At 43.1% G+C, this 16987-nt stretch overlaps 1 protein-coding gene and 1 long non-coding RNA gene across 4 annotated transcripts; both read right to left on the reverse strand.

Moving 5' to 3' along the window:
* LOC113610549 (myosin regulatory light chain 12B) lies at positions 1–16782 on the reverse strand. Of its 3 annotated transcripts, none has more exons than XM_027088815.1 (4): positions 16280–16413; positions 7228–7423; positions 3552–3713; positions 1–2679 (listed from the first exon to the last, which is right to left on the reverse strand). In XM_027088815.1, the coding sequence occupies exons 2-4, from the start codon at positions 7406–7408 to the stop codon at positions 2507–2509; spliced, it is 516 nt and encodes a 171-aa protein (XP_026944616.1). In that variant the 5' UTR covers positions 7409–7423; positions 16280–16413; the 3' UTR covers positions 1–2506. The 3 variants fall into 3 exon arrangements, with proteins under 3 accessions (XP_026944616.1, XP_026944617.1, XP_026944615.1); XM_027088816.1 differs by lacking the exon at positions 16280–16413 and adding an exon at positions 10996–11019; XM_027088814.1 differs by lacking the exons at positions 1–2679; positions 3552–3713; positions 7228–7423 and adding an exon at positions 11067–11218 and having other exon boundaries at positions 16280–16782.
* Positions 13333–15909, reverse strand: LOC113610550 (uncharacterized). Its single transcript, XR_003429122.1, has 2 exons — positions 15027–15909; positions 13333–13613 (listed from the first exon to the last, which is right to left on the reverse strand). It is a non-coding gene; the product is annotated as an uncharacterized LOC113610550 (long non-coding RNA).
* Positions 16783–16987: the final 205 nt, after the last annotated feature.

The following is a 16987-nucleotide window of genomic DNA, read 5'->3' on the forward strand; positions in this document are numbered from 1 at the left end:
TTTTCATCATCATCAGTAATATTTATTGAACCAGAGAGGAAAAAGGTCCTAGCTGAGTGCCTTATAGTGCATGCTGGATTCCACTACTCTCTTTATAGATACTATGGATGAAACAGAATGGGTTACGTCAGGTCAACACAAGGCATTCAAGAGACAGTTTTTCTTGTTTTTAATCTTGAAAACCTTTTCAACCTCCCAATCTTCTCAAATCTGCCTTTAAGCAGAGCAAAAGAATAAATGCAGTTAAAATGATGCCAGAGAGCTGGTGACAAGAAAAGGCTGGAACAGAGTAAATAGGTCAGGCAGCAGAGCCACCTGTGCGACCATCTGGAGACCAAGCCACCCTCTTGACTTGCCTGGACCATAGTGATAGCCTCCTAACTGGAAGTCTTCTTGCTGCTACTCTTGCCCTCCATTCTATACTCAGCAGCAAGGTTGAGTTTTTAAAACATAATTCACATTTCTTCCCTGCCCAAAGTCCTGATTTTGCACGTAGACCACGCAGCAAACACCATCCTTATGTCCTTCCCTTGAGCTCTCCCAGTGCTTCCGCCAGCGTCTGCCTTGGAAGGACCGTCCCCTGTGAGTGGAACATCCTCCCTGACTTCCACACGGGGACCCTCTTCTCATGATTCAGATCTCACCTCAGAGGCCCTCTCTGCACTTGCTCAAGTTCTGTGTCCCACGATACTTAGAGGTGCCTTCCTCATCTCCCACTAAGGAGCTGAGCCCCAGGAGGGTGGCATCCTTGTTTGTCCTGCCCCTCCAGTTATCCCGAACAGAGAACAGTGCCTGGCACATAACAGGTAACTGATAAGTATTTGTTAATGACAGTCAAGATGATCCCAGTACGCTTCCCCTTCTCCTTCTACACACGGTGATTCTGGTTTTGACACTGCACGTGACTTTACACTTGGAAGTAGAAAAGGGAGCCAGATGTGGATTCTTATTCTTGTGGGACCTCGGACAGGTGCTTTGGCTGTTCTAAACTTCAGCTCTCATATGAAAAGCAGGGATATTACTTGCCCTACTTACCTCATGGGCGGTGAGGATTAGGTCATAAGTGCGAAAGCTCTTATGAACTGCAAAGCACTTCTCTTGCACTAGACCACGAGAGTGGAACTGCTCTTTTTAAAGATGATGAAAAACCTAGAAAAATTGATAGCAAGGATTTGCCTACCACAGCAAGCTCGGAAGCACAAACGTTAAACGACGTGTAAATGCATCGATTTTACGGAGATAGAATATCAATACATTTAAGAGGGAATAGGTGTTGAACAACGTTGGGAAACTTTTTTTTTAAATGGATTTTTTTCTGTTTTTAGGTTTTTCTCTCCTCCTTCTCATATTGCTTGGCCTTGAGGATGTTAAGCGAGCTCATAGCAGCCTTGTCTGTATGGTTTTCAGACCTTCCATCCAGTCTACACTCTACACTATGTGAACCACCTTCCAACTGAAGGCGGCTGGAAGATTACATTGCTTATAATCTTTGGTCCTCTATTTTTCACCTGGATAGAATTTTCTGAAATTCTGTTCCAACAATCAATGTCCCCAAGTTATTTTAAATTTCAATAATGACTACAAAACTATGTTAGAATGTAATGGAAATATCTTGACCTTTTAGGCATTTGGGGCTTTTCAGAGACAGCACAGTGGTCCCAGAATCCTCACTCTGGAGTGGGGTGCCCTGGCCTGGAGTCCCAGCTCTGACAGAGACTCACATCAATCACTTGACTCCCTGGTGCTCAGTTCTTCCCCTTGAAATACAGGGCTAATAAAATTCTATCCCACAAGGGTGCTGGGAAGAGTCAATGAAAATCGTCTACATGCAATGCTTTACACACTGTATATGTTCAATAATAACTATTCTTTTCTTCAGAATTTTGCCTCATGTTCCTAGACTCAAATCAGTAAAACATTCAGTGTTTTCTCAGATACATTCTATATTTATCATTCAATAATTTAAACATCTGACTTACCAGAAGCATGAAAGAAACTAAGGTACAACCAGTTTTTACTGTATAATGATGTTATTTAACTTATACTGAAGAACACTGTCCCATACATGTGAACAATCAGTTTTACTATGGAATCTGAATTATACGAACTTGAAAATCTAAAAAAATGACTACCCCCAACTACCAGTTATTTAACTTTCCATTATATTACATCTGAGTCAGCATAATCTTTATTTCAAAATAGCATTTTTATTATATAAAAATGTAAAAATCCAGCAAAACCAGAAATACCGGATATATTTTCCTGGGCTTTCACATTTGTTGATTTTTATTCGCAATGCTTTTTCTCAATACAATTTACAACCTCATCCCCATTTGCAGTCTGATTATACAAGTGCTAAGTGGCAGAAAGGTCTAGAATAAATACACCGAAAAAGAGGCAAAGCTGTGAAACTAAGTTGCATGCAACAGGTCTATGAGGGGGGAAGTGTCTGGGAAATAAAACAGAGTAAGACAAAGTAATTGGAAAGTCTTAGCTCAAGTTCTTTTCAATCATCTTTGTCTTTCGCTCCATGTTTAAGGATGCGCGTGAACTCAATGTAATTGAAATTCCCCTTTTTGTCAATAGGTGCTTCTCTATACAGTTCATCCACTTCCTCATCTGTAAACCGATCTCCCATCGTGGTCAGCAGCTCTCGAAGGTAATCCTCCTGAATGGTGCCTGGAAGGCAGCAGAAAAAGGGGAGTTGCAAACACTTCCCGGCACTTTAATGATTTGGTTCTCAACTACGTCAATCTTACAAGATATTTCAGAACATACATATTTACCTGAACAATATAAAGCAATATATAACAATATCCTTATCTTTTCCTATTATTTTTAGAGTTCTTTATTAATATTAAATTAAATCATTTACAAAGTCAGTTAGTAGATCATACGCTTACAAAATTAATTTGAAGCGAGCATTTTCCAGAGGAGAAAAAAAATACCTTGTATTTCAGAGATATTAAAAAAAAAAAAAAAGGCAGATACCCAGAACAAAAGGGCAGCGTTGCCAAGACCAAACGTGCACGAAGGACGGTGCAGTTTTAATAGGTAGCAAGGGGGAAGCAGGAAGGAGGATGCGAGGTGTATGTGAGGAGGCGATGCGCGTGGCTGAGCAGAGGGTTAACACAGAAGCAAAGGGGAAAACGAGAGAAATCAGAAAACGGAACAGCAGGGCTTTCTTCACACATTTTTAAATAATAAGGGAAAAAAACCGAAGATTTTAATTGTCCAAGTTAGTTGACTATACTTTCTGGTGAAACTTAAAGTTTCTTGAAGCAGTATATTGTCTAAGAAACACTATTTAAAAGAAAATTCTCCCTTTGGCTTCCAGGAAGCTCAGAACCAGATTCAAAGATTAACACCACAAACCGTGTAGCTTTATGACCTACCCTGTGTTCTAGCCATTCTTGGTCGACTGTCCTATCATAAATGATAGTTTCCCTCTACTCATTTTTAAAAATTTATATTTTGCTAATCTTTCTCATTCCCTAAAAAGTGTTTCACATAGTCTGGAATGAGGCTGGGCATAAACAAAGAGTGCTCACCAGTTGCTTCTTCATCAAAGCAAGCAAAAGCGTTTCTGATGACATCTTCTGGGTCTGTGCCATTCAGCTTCTCCCCAAACATGGTAAGGAACATGGTGAAGTTTATGGGCCCTGGAGCCTCATTCATCATGGCTTCGAGGTACGCATCGGTTGGATTCTTCCCTAGAAAATCGCACATTTTAACATTTAAGGACAAAGAACTCATTTCAATAAATAATTATTCTGTTATTGTTATGTTCCCCAACATATTTTTAAAAGTTACATCAACATCACACGAAACTAATATTTCAATCAACTTACATTAAGAACATTTAAAAAAGACAATTTTTAACAACATAAAAAAATCTTTGCTACATCATAAATAAAATGCATTCTGGGCTTAGGTTGAATACTGTCCATTCACTGATACTTCCTGCAACTTTTCCTTCACTATTTTTCATTAAAAATAAAACACACACATGAAACTATGAACCAGGTAATGCCACATTACTACATCTTGAATGCTGATAACATTAAAGACCCATCAGGGCATTTCAATACTGGTTGTTTAAAAAATCTAAATATTCATATTTCTAACTGCAGTAAGTTGCCTATAATTGGTATGCTTCAAACAATTTATTTATAAGTTGTTCATTTAAGCTGAAACTATTAGGTTGGTTTAGAACTGGGAGCTCATTTTATTTATTATTTAAAATTAATTAATTAATCAATCTGTTTATTATTTATTTATGGCTGCATTGGGTCTTCGTTGCTGCGCGTGGGCTTTCTCTAGTTGCGGCGAGCGGGGGCTACTCTTCGTTGTGGTGCGCAGGCTTCTCATTGCGGTGGCTTCTCTTGTTGCGGAGCACAGACTCTAGGCACGCGGGCTTCAGTAGTGTGGCATGTGGGCTCTAGAGTGCAGGTTCAGTAGTTGTGGTACATGGGCTTAGTTGCTCCGTGGCATGTGGGATCTTCTTGGACAAGGGCTCAAATCCGTGTCCCCTGCACTGGCAGGCGGATTCTCAACCACTGCACCACCAGGGAAGTCCCTGGGAGCTCATTTTAAACAATGTTATGTTCTATTTGGTTGTCAGACATATCCCCAGATGCTGTTTACTCATATTGCTGAAATATAGTCTTGTTTAGTATTGTTCATGATGGGAAACCTTAATCTCAGTTCCAACCAAGGACACTTCTCCCTCTTCTGGTATGGTGGTGAGGGAACTCCCCTGACCCTCCCTTCGAAGTTGGGAGAAATTCCCCTGGAATGGCCACATGTGGTGGGAGTAACAAAGAGTTCTCTTTGTCCTGGCATGTGTGAGGTCCACATGGTGCAGAAAAGCAGCACTGAACAAAGGGTCTGGAATAGTGGGTTTGAATCCCAGTTCTGCCACTGACTGTGTGCCCTGGGACAAGGTGGAAACTGTCTAGGGTTTAATGGTCTAGTTAAACTTGGTATCTGAAAGGTCCCTTCCAACATTAAGTTTGTATGATTCTCCATGAAAAGAGCATCCATGTCAGCATCTCACTATTATACCCAGCTAAGTGCTAATGACAGTCAAATCTAGAATTATGGTTCATATGTAAGTTTTACTCCCAGGAATTTGGGTGAAATTTAAGTGCCAAGTTGGCATCTGTCTTACTGCATTACAACCTTCACTCATTATACCTATTCGACATATCGATACAAAATTAGCCCAAAATTAATCTCAAGATTCTTCGAGTAAGTGAAAGTAGCTAAAAAGGACTACTTTTCTACCTCCAGATTTAACCCGACTCTCTTGCAGCAATTTTTGGGGGTAAAAAGTGTAACCCAAAGGTGTCAAGAGAACATGGGTATGAAAAAGACACAGGGATTTTAAATGAATTGGCTTAGGCTAAGCACCTATGGACCCATTCAAGGCATCTAATATAATTTGTTGATTTAAAAGGTAAATATGTATCTCTAAAGGCATGGCATTCCCCAAAATGGAAGTTCCCAAAAGTCTCTTACTCTACCATCACTCATTCATCCAACAAAAATTAACTGAGCATCTACTAGGACCAGGGGATAGGCTTGAGTGTTTGATCTTTGTAATACAACTCAGGCCCTCAATTCTCCTCGGTGGCCTTCTTCAGTAGTGACCTGCTCCCCAAAGGACACTTAGTACTTAGCTATTCAGAGTGTGGAAAACACTGGGATCCACCCCACCTGCAAGTCAACAAGTCAGATCAGTATCTTGACTCAACTCTCACTTTGAATAAAGGCCATGTTGCAAGACTCAACTCTCACTCTGAATAAAGGCAATGTTGCAAAATGTTAACAGCTCGTGAATCTGAGTAAAGGATGGATGCGTGTTCATTACACCGTTCTTTCAACTTTTTATAGGCTTAAAAAATTTCAAAATAACACACTAGGAGAAAAAAATAACAGAGATGAACAAAATCATGTGGTTACTAAAAAGAAAAAAGTAACAAAATTCTCTCTCTTTGTCCTCTGGCCCTTGAACTGCCCTTTCTGGCTCATGGTCAGGCACAGAAACGTTAGAGTGCAGAGCCTACCTGTGGGCCATCCCTGACTTGTGCCCCCTTCCCTGTCCATCATTCTGGCCTATCAAGAACCCCCTGACTTGATACTCCTTTCTTCCAACTGTAAAATCAGTGCCAATTCAGGCAGGACATGGAGGACTTTCCCCTCTTTCCTTAAGATCAAAATAACAAAATCATATAAGGAACAGTAGATTAACACCGACATAGCCAGAATGACAAAGGGCAGTTTATGTTTGCTTTAAATCCTGTATCTTTAAATGAAATATTGCCATTTGCAGCAACATGGATGGGTCTAGAGATTATCATACTAAGTGAAGTAAGTCAGGCAGGCAAAGACAAATGTTACGTATCACTTGTATGTGGAATCTAAAAAAAAAATTATAAATCAACTTATTTACAAAACAGAAACAGACTCACAGACATAGAAAACAAACTTATGGTTACCAAAGGGGAAAGGTGTGGGGGGAGGGATAAATTAGGGGTTTGGGATTAACAGATACACACCACTATACAAAAAATAGATAAACAACAGGATTTACTGCATAGCACAAGTAACTATACTTAATATCTTGTAATAAATCTACAGTGGAAAAGAATCTGAAGCTGTACACCTGAAACTAACACAATATTGTAAATCAACTATAGCTAAATAAATGTGTAAAAATAAATCGATAAATCTTCTATCTTTACATTTTATTTTAATTATAAAATATATATATAAATTGTGGAAGCCCCCTTCCCTGTGTTCCCTTTTTTTAGGAGCACTGCCCTTCCTCCCTGAGATGGTCGTTATCACTTATGACCGTCACCTCTGTCATATAACCTGTCCTCAACTTTTATTACTTAATACATTATATTATTGTCCACACTTTTTGTTTAAGATTCTGGTATCTTGCCATCTAGTCGTCCCCTGGCTTTTCACCTTGTAGACCTATCATATTTAGCTAACAGGAACGGAAGCCTGCCTAGCCACAGTGGCAGCCAGGCCCCCGCCCCCGAAGGCATATCCTCTTATGACGGGCCAAGCCTCAGTATGGTGCCTCCCACCCAACATCTCTCAAGAGGCCTTTGAGACCAGGAGATTAATATCTGTACATCACACAAAAAATAATTCATAAAACGCTAATTATTTTGGGGAAGCAGGAATATTAAGAACATAAAAGTCTACCTAGAGAAGCAAGCATATCATGCAAGTCTTCCTTGTCGATGAAACCATCTCTGTTCTGATCGATCATGTTGAAGGCCTCCTTGAACTCCTGAATCTGTGACTGGTCAAACATGGCGAACACGTTGGAGGTTGCGCGCTGGGGGCGCTTCTTGGTCTTGGTCTTTGCCTTTTTGCTAGACATGGTGGCGGTTTAATCCTAGAGTTAAAAAGGAACATAAAGCAAAACAGAATGCATAAAAACATAAAGCAAAAAAAAAAGAATTCACAACACCTAAAGTTAGTGAGAAAAAATATTTCAATGTATTGTAGAATTATTACTTTATTTGGGTGGGAATATACATATAAACTTTATTTCCAATGTCACAATTAAACAGCTAGGACAAAAGCAGTTTTGAAGAAACAGAATAGAAATTATTGATGTGGCTTCATCCCAAACTTCACGAACCTCATTTTTATTAAATGTGAATGAGTTTTAAAGCACATAGCAATAGATCGCATTTACCGAGTGCTACTACGTGCCAAGCACTGTTATGAGGGCAGGGTGCTCCCCTAAAGAGAAAGGCTCCAAAGCGGACATCTTACTTTCACAAGGATTGTCCCATTTAACCCTCACAACAATCCTATGCAGTAGGTACACCTTTTAACTTCATTTTACTACCAATATTGCATAACCTCTCTGAGCCTTGGTTTCTTCCAAAAAATGGTCTGAAAACCAGGGAACCTCACTCGACCCTCAGTTTTACAGCGAAACACAATATCTACTCTAATGCAAGTGAGAATTAAATGAGATAACATATGCAAAGAGACTAGTATAGTTACTATAAGGTACATGTTCAAAAGGCTCTCATTCTAAAAAAAACATCAATGGGACTTCCCTGGTGGTCCAGTGGATGAGACTCTGCACTCCCAATGCAGAGGGCCCAGGTTCAATCCCTGGTCAGGGAACTAGATACCACACGCATGCTGCAACTAAGAAATCTGCATGCTGCAACTAAAGATCCAGCGTACCACAACTAAATATCCCACATGCCACAACTAAGACCCAGTGCAGCCAAAATAAATAAATAAATATATATTTTTTTAAAAAATCATCAAAATGTATCTTTAGTCTTGTATCCCTTCTAGCTACATCCTCATTTCCCCTTTCCCTTGATAAAACTTTTAGAATAGTACTCTACTACTCAACTCTCTCCATTTTCTCATCTTCCCCATCACTTCTCAATTCTCCGTAATACACCTTTAGTGGTGGCCCGATACTCTACTGAAAGCCACCAATGTTTTAAATGTCAAAAAGAATGGACACTTCTCATTCCTTTTTTTTTTTTTTTTTTTTGGGCCACCATGTGGCTTGCAGGATCTTAGTTTCCCAACCGGGGACTGAACCGGGCCCTGGCTGTGAAAGCTCCGAGTCCCAACCACTGACCGCCAGGGAATTCCCTTCTCATTCCATTTTTATTTGCGGTTTTAAATGATGTAAATAAATACAACACAAAAATACTCCTGGCTTTGGAATCAGAAAAATCTTGAGTCTGAATCTCAGCTTCACTATTTCTTGAAAACCCACGGACACCAGAATAATTGTTTGCTCCACTGTCGTTCGTATTCAATGTTTACAACTGCCCTATGAGGTAGGTAATACCTAGGTTAAAAAAAAAAAAAAATCAATGGCCCTTGTAAGAGAGGTGTGGCCTCTGTCCTCAGCTCCTGGGAGGTAATCTCTAAGCTCTTATAATGTTCTGCCTGGTATATCTGGGGTCTTGGGTCACACCAGAGAGTCTAACAATGTGATTTATCATGGGGGCTCTGGGTGAGGTGTTAATCAGCTTGGCCTCTAGAGGAACTGGAGACTGAAGTCAGCCTAGGAGTGGGGACAGTATCTAGGGGACAGAGCCGCAGTAAAAACTATGGCTATGAAGGGTCAAGCAAGCTCTCTGGCAGGCCATACTCCATGCTCACCGCCACGCCTTGCTGCCAGGAGAGGTCAACACTGCCCACGGAAATGACCACTGGAAGCTAAGCATTTGGAATTCTCCTGGACTCCATACCACGAGTCTCTTCCCTTGGTTGACTTTAATCTGAATCCTTTTACTGCAGTAAACCATAACCATAGGTGTAACAGCTTTCAGTGAGTTCTGTAAGTTCTAGCGAATTACTGAACCTGAGGGTCGTCTTGGGGAACGAAACTTGGAATTGGTGTCAGAAATGAGGGTGGCCTTGGGGACTGTTCTCTAACTCTGCAGCCTCGCAGTGTGAAAGCAGGTGACTGGTGAGGGCAGTGGCTGGGCAAGGGAATTCTGGACCTGGGTCTCCGGGACTTCCGGTCTTGGACTTTTAACCTACATTGTTTTGGTTTGTTTGCAGTTTTTTTTTGTTTTTTGCGGTACACAGGCCTCTCACTGTTGTGGCCTCTCCCATTGCGGAGCACAGGCTCCGGACACGCAGGCTCAGCCGGCCCAGCAGCTCCACGGCATGTGGGATATTCCCAGACGCGGGCACAAACCCGTGTCCCCTGCATCAGCAGGTGGACTCTCAACCACTGCGCCACCAGGGAAGCCCTGTTTGCAGTTTTGAAGCACGTCAGCCTTAGAGTCCTTGCTTTAACATTTCAACTCCTTCCCCTCGGGGCATACATGGCCTGAGTAAATGTTAATTTCTTCTCCTTCCTGTAACTAGCTAGTCAGGTGACCTTAGTTACATTGAAGGTTCAATCGGAGACAGAATGTGGTCCACTAGCAAGGCACTTGACTCTGCTTTAATTCTTCCTCACATTCCAAAACTGCTGGATTAAAATTCTTTCGCATGCTAAAAATTCTATGATTCTATTTCTTCAAGATTCAAAAGATATAAAAGACAGTAGATCTGAAGCCAAGAATTAGTTCTCTCCCTCAGTATCAGTAAACTATGTCCGCAATAGTCATTTAGAAAAACCTCCCAAAGAGAAAATCTTTATTTTTAAAAAATAATCAGTTGTTTCATGCAAACGCTACAGCTAACCCAAAAGTATATTCTATTTAAACATTTTTAAAACTTAGTTGGAGTTCTCCAAGAAGCTGATGCCAAGAAGAGACTGCACATGCAAGGATCTTTATTACGGAAAATGCCTGGGAGCGAGAATGAGGAGGTAACCCAGTAAGGCTAGAAAAGCCATTATACCGTGAGCAAGTCTGAGCTGCCACTCAAAACCTGTTACAGAGCAGGTATGGCTCAATGAAATGACACCATGATCTCTTTAAAAAGAAAAACAGTTTACATTTTCTCTGTACTTCATTTAAAACCAGTGCACATTTATATTTGTATATAAATATACAAAGTACATACAGAAAATATCAACTGATAATAAAACCTCAGCTGAAAAGTGAGGCAAGGTTGTTGCAAAACAGTCAATCTAAAGAGAACTCTGGCGCCCCAAGAAACTACCACCCTCTCTGTCCTTACCTTCTGAGATAAGTATCTTGGCTTTCTCCACTTTCTCACTTCCCACTCATCACAATCTGGCTTTCTCTTCTCTATTTGCAAGTGCTTTCCAATTGTCAAATCTGGTCTAAGTCTCCTTGGACCATTCTGCTATATTTGACACCATTTTATCCCTCTTCTCTTCAGGCCTCAACAACTCTTGGCCTTGATGAACTGTAACAGTAGAAATGAACTGTCCCAATGGAACGAGAGCCCAAGGTTCCCAGCCTTTAAGACTTTACACTCTAACAAGGAAACTCCTGAAGATCACATTTAGTTTCAGTAAAATGCTGTATTTGACTCGGTGACACCAACCTCCTCTCAGTTCTATTTCTATGCCTGGTCCTCCTCCATTTTCTTGTTAGGCTCTTATCTTCTCCACTCACTTTAATATTCACGTTTCCGAGTATTCTCACAGTCCATGGCTTATTAAATTCTTTTCACTCTGTGTTCCTTGGATGATCTCATCGGCTCTCACTGTTCTGACAACACCTATGACTCCCACGTCTGTATCCTCAGGGCTGACCCTTCCCTTGAGCTGTGGAGTCAAACAGCCAATTGTGCTTGTGAAAGGCACCCATTTTCATATCCCAGACGTTCAGAATCAACATGTTAGAAACAAAATTCATTATCTTCCCCTCCTAAACTTTCTCAACTTTGTTTCCTGTCAGTTAATGGCACCATCGTTTACGCCCTCACCAAGCCAGAAACATGCAAGTCATCCCTGACTCATCCCTCTCACTGATGAACCAAGCCTGCCTCTTAAATATTCATCAGACTTGCTCATCTTCCTCATTCTTCTGCCACCACCCTATGCTGGGCCCTCATCACCTCTTTGTGTAGAATATTTCATTGGCCAACTAACCAACCTCCTTGCTTTTTGGTCCCCTCTAGACTATCCTTTATCTTCCAGCCAGAGGTGTGTAAAACATGAATACGACCATATCATTCCCTTTTGAGAAATTGTCGGCTCTCCACTGCCTACAGGCCAAAGTACAAGTTCCTGAGCATGGCACACACACCTTTCCCTGCTCTAGGATGACCTTTCAGCCTCATCGCTAGCCATTCTCTGCTTTGTACTCTTCCTTCAGCAACACCAAACTACTGGTACTAGTATGTGCCCAAGGCACCATGCAGTTTAACTCATGTATTTGTTCTCGCTATTTTTCTAGCCCCCAAATGCCTTAGGACCAGAGAGAATTAAAAGTCTACTCAACTTACGGCTACGACCATTTGCTGAGTGACTCCTATGCTAGGTACTCGGGTGCACTAAATTCAACATGCCTGCTTTACACATGGAGGAACTGAATATCAAAATATGTTATTAAACAACTTGCCCAAGGTCACCTGGTGGCAGAGCTAGAATGCAACGCCATTTGTTAAAGGTGATTTTACCTATATATTTTTTTACCTCATACAATTCTGCTAGTTATTTTTTTTACCACAAAAAATTTCTTAAACTTTCAGTACTTACCAATATAGTCCAACACTGATTTCTGAGCAGCTACTTTCCTCTAAATTTAATTCCTAGTGAAACTCTGTTTTCAAATAAATTCAAACTATGCTGGGGAAACCAATGTATAGACTAGAAGTGCACAGTGGAATGGGAAGAAAATAAGATATGAATGGCCCTCCCTGCAACCGTGCAATTGGGTTTATCACATGGCAGTATTTCCTATCAGTCATGGCTTTGGTTTGGGGAAAGGCTTAGAAATCTTTACGTACGACTGTGAAATTACTACTTGACCTATAAATATTAAAGGAAAAAAACCCACCAAACCCCATCCTTAGTTACAAAAAATATCCATTTAGAACATAGCATATAAGGTAACAAATAAGCCTTAAGGGGAATAAACAAAAGTCTTACTTCCTCTTCAAAATTTTTATTTCATTATTTTTGTATATTTCTGATATAGAGTGAACTAAAGGTTATATGTAGTATTTTTAGAGGTTAAAGAAGGGCAGGGATATAGGAATACCGGTATTATAGGTAGTTGTGGTGTCAACATATTTAGGTCATAATCTAAATTTTTGCAAAATCACCTGCTATACTGATGTGCAAATCAAAACATGGGCACTATAATCATTAATAAGCAGAAACTGCTCATCCAGCCTATATGGCTTTATTGGAAGCCTGGAAAAGATGCTCATGGAGCATATTCTGTTAGCTACCTAGGAAACATCTAAGTCAGCTAGGTGCTGCTACCACATGGCGGGTAAATATGGCTCTCACAACAGTTAACCTCTGGTTTCAATCTTGGCTACATTAGAATCATCTTGGAAGTTTTTTTTTTTTTTAAGTCTTTGTTACGATATTGCTTCTGTTTTTTATGTTTTTTGGACAGGAGGCATGTGGGATCTTAGCTCCTGAGCAGGGGTTGAACCCACACCCCCTGCATTGGAAGGCGAAGTCTCAACCACTGGACTGCCAGGGAAAGTCCCATCTTGGAAGTTTTTAAAAAGTGATGTCCAGGTCCTGGTCTAGTACAACTGAAACTGAATGTCTACAGGTGAAGTCTATGAATCTGTATTTTTAAAATGCAGCAGGTGATTCCAATATATAGTGCGGGCTGAGAACCACTGAGTTAAACACTTAGAAGGCACTGACCGTGGTTCTGAGTTCTTGGCTGATGCCTTGTAATAACAGATTAATAACAGAAAAACAAACACACCGTTTATTAACACGTATACCTCATGTATACATGGGGAGATACCCAGGGAAAATCCAACTCTCAGAGGTGGCTTAGAACTCTGGCTTAAATATCATCTTCAGCTGAAGCCAAAAGAAGAAAGGCATGTGTGGAGGGGAGAGGCTAGGTATGGAAGGTTAAAAGCACAGCATAAACAAGGGTAAGGCTTCTCTTGTAGATTTAAGTCACGGCCTTCTCCATTAAGAGTCTAAAGTTGTCTCCAGAAAGTAACCTTTGTCCTGCCTGGTAGAGAGGGAAAGAACACCACCTCTGTAAATGTGTGTCCTGCTTTTAGGCACATTGGTGGAGGGCAAAGAGCCTTTCTTGTGTCTGCTTTCTTCTCAATTGCCTTCAGCTCAAAATAATCTTCATGCCAAAGTGGCATATCTTGGGGTGGCATATTCTGCCACCCTTCATAACTAATAGGATTTGTGAAAATGATGGAGTGCAACTTTGTCATAATATTGTAGATGTTGCTGGTTCTACCATGCTCTCTCAGATCACTCAATCTGGGGAAAGCCAGCACCAGGTCTACAGGGTACTATACACAACTCCACGGAGAGATCCATGTGGCAGGGAACTGAGGCCCCCTGCCAACAGCCAGCACCAACTTGCCAGCCAGGTGAGTCAGCCATCTTGGAGGTTGATCCTCTTTCAAATGACTGCAAACCCAGCTGACATCTGGACTGCAACTCCAGGAGATCCTGAGCCAGACCAGAGCTGCCCAGCTAAGTTGCCCTGCAATTCCTGACCCTCAGAAGCTCTTTATTGTTTTCTTAAGGTGCTAAGTTTGGGGGTAATCTGTTATATAGCTACAGAAAACTAATAAAGCCGTTGTGTTTCCTTGGCATCTTTAATATTCAATAGGGCAATGCCTTTATTTCAGAATTATAGCCGAAGAATTTTTAAAACCTCAAAGGGGCCACAGCCAAGTTTGCACTGGGTAGGGAAATTTTCTATTCCTGGTTAGCAAATTGTAATTCCTTTTATTCGATTTCTCTCCAAGTTCTGTGGGTTCCTCTTTTAAGTGCAACAGAGTCACCCCTTCTTCAACATTCCCATCACCCCCTGGATATGACTCCGCAAAATATGGCTTTTCTCTATGGTTTACCCATGGTTCAGCATAAACTCCACTGGACTCTCCCCAAGAAATCCATAACAAAAAGTACCTGGAACAAAGAGTACTAATAAGAGTGCTAAATATGTGCTAGGCACTGGTCTAAGCATTTCATATGTATTAATATATGTAATTCTCACAGCAACTTATTACATAGGCACTGTTATTATCCCCATTTCTCAAATGAAAAATTAGGGCAAAGAGAAAAAATCATCTGTCTGCAGCCACAGCTAGAAAAACGTAGAGCTTAGACGCAGGATCATACTCAGGAAGTCTAGCCCAGAGCTTGCACCACTAGCTCCAAACATCCTGCGTGTAGGCGGCAGAATTTCTCCACCATGAAAATGTGGAGAGCTGGTTGGGGGTAAGAAGCAAAGTCACCACATCTAAAGTGCGGAACGGGGAAGAAAGACCCCAAAGCTGCCGGCAATGAAAATCATCCCTAGATATATGCTGTCTTCGAATCTTGGGAGAGGGACAACTGGCTCCATTTAGGGGATCCCAGTCCTTTTATCTTTCCTAAGCCCAGCAACCCTCACCTGGGACCTGTCCTTCAGAAGCTGCAGTTCCTCTTGTCCACACTGAGTCTCATTAAAGCATAAATGCGTCTCGAGTAGGTCATCACAGAAGCTGTTTTATTCAACAGAGCCAGAACAAACAAGAAGCCGTGCACTTAACCATGAGGAACGTCCACCTAATGCTCAGAGAAAATGGGTGGCAGCAGGTGAACCCCTCAAGTGACCTTGGGCAAATTATCTCACCTCGCTGGGTTTCAATTATAAATCGAAAGATAACCTATAAGTTTCTTTTGAATTCTAAAATGGTACAATTCTTTTCTTACCAAAGGACCACTGCAAATCCGTCCGAAACCAAGGCTGCCAAACTAATCCTCTAAACACCCATTTCTTCATCTCACTCCCTTAGTGAAGAATCCAAAATGACTCCCGAATGTCTCTTACATAATCTTTCATTTCTCATCAAGTTTGCAAGACATCCGTGAAACGGCCCCACTGATCTACCTATTTCCAACTATTATTCATTACAGTTCTGTTCCGTTCGGGCTGGTCTCCTTTTCACACGACACAATTCACACCTTTTGAGCTTTTGGTCTTGTTACCTCCTACCACAGATACAGCCAGAAATACTAAAGTTCTCCCCACCAGGGCTAAGTCCAAGGCCTTCAATGAGGTCACGATTCTCTTTTTCAGAAAACCTTTCCTGATTTTTGCTATTTGTCCTCTTCTTCAGTCAGTACGAATGAAGTAAATCTTTACAAGATGCAAGGTGCTGCGAAGAGTCACAACTCCTTTGGAAATCGTTACATTTAGCCGATATCAACTCGGCGCTCCGGGCAAGAACCACGCACCAGCGGACCCCTGTACCCCCAAAGCATCCAGCCCTGTGGGCTAAGCAGACACCCAAACCCACCGACCGGGCCGGCGGGGAGCGGGGCTGCGGCCGCCGAGGCGCCAGGTGTGTGAAGCCGTCGGGTGACGCAGCGCAGGGGACAGGCCGACTCAGCCAGCAGGGCAGTTCCCCAGCCCGGTTCCATCTGCCCCAGCCTCCCGTACCCTCGACGTCCAGGGCCGGGCTGGCCGCGGCCGGACCTCCTCGCCAACCTTCCCTGCCCCACCGAAAGGTCCCGCAGTCCCCGCCCCGCCCCGCCCGCCCGCCCCACGGCCGGCCGGCCGGCCGGCCCACTGGCCGGGGTCTGGCGGCTGCGAGAGGTCGGAGGGGCGGGGCACCGGGGCGGCCCCAGGTGTGTCGCGCGCGGGGGGCGAACGCCACTCACCGCGGCCGGACACCAGCAGCAGAAGCCGGACTGCCTGCTCGAGACGAACGAGGCGAAGAACGCGGAACTGCAGCTGGGATGCAGCGTTAGAGCGGCGACACCCGCACTTCCTGCCTCGGGAGGCGGACCGGAAGTCGCACCGGAAGTCGAGGCGGGATCCAACCCCAGGTGGAGGGATGCGCTGCGGTTCTCGCTCCGCTCGAGGCCGAGTCCACCTTGTCCACCTGGGCGCGAGGCTGGGGCCGACGACCACGGCTTGGGTTTTCGTGGTGTTTCTCGGGCCGTGCGGTCTGAGGCAGGCGCAGCGCGGCCGGGGCGCCGCGGCCCGCTCACCTCCCCGCTTTCCTCCCCCGCCGCTCGCGGCGTGTCCCGCGGCCCTTCCGCATTCCCGGGCCGGCTCGGGGCCGCCATGGAATTTGACCCGGCTGGGCGGGCGCGAGGCCTCGAGGTTTGGGGGTCTGCGGGCGCCGCCCACCCAGGGCTGCCCGAGTTAGCAGGTAAAAGTAGACCTCACCTGGTTACACTTGAACTTCAGATAAAACGAGCAGTTTTTTAGGTTCCGTCCCGCGCCACACTGGGGAAGGTAAGAGGGCTGCGGCCGAGCGGTCTCCGCCTGCTTTACAGACTGCACGCCCAGACCGAGTTCTATCATTTACCTCTGCCTCTCCTGTTTTACCCTCAGATTATCAGGTGTACGCCCTTACCAGG

Source organism: Aethalodelphis obliquidens, unplaced genomic scaffold (assembly GCF_003676395.1).
Source record: "Aethalodelphis obliquidens isolate GAN/ISIS:26980383/991018 unplaced genomic scaffold, ASM367639v1 scaffold63, whole genome shotgun sequence".
In the NCBI taxonomy this organism is placed as follows: Eukaryota; Metazoa; Chordata; class Mammalia; order Artiodactyla; family Delphinidae; genus Aethalodelphis; species Aethalodelphis obliquidens.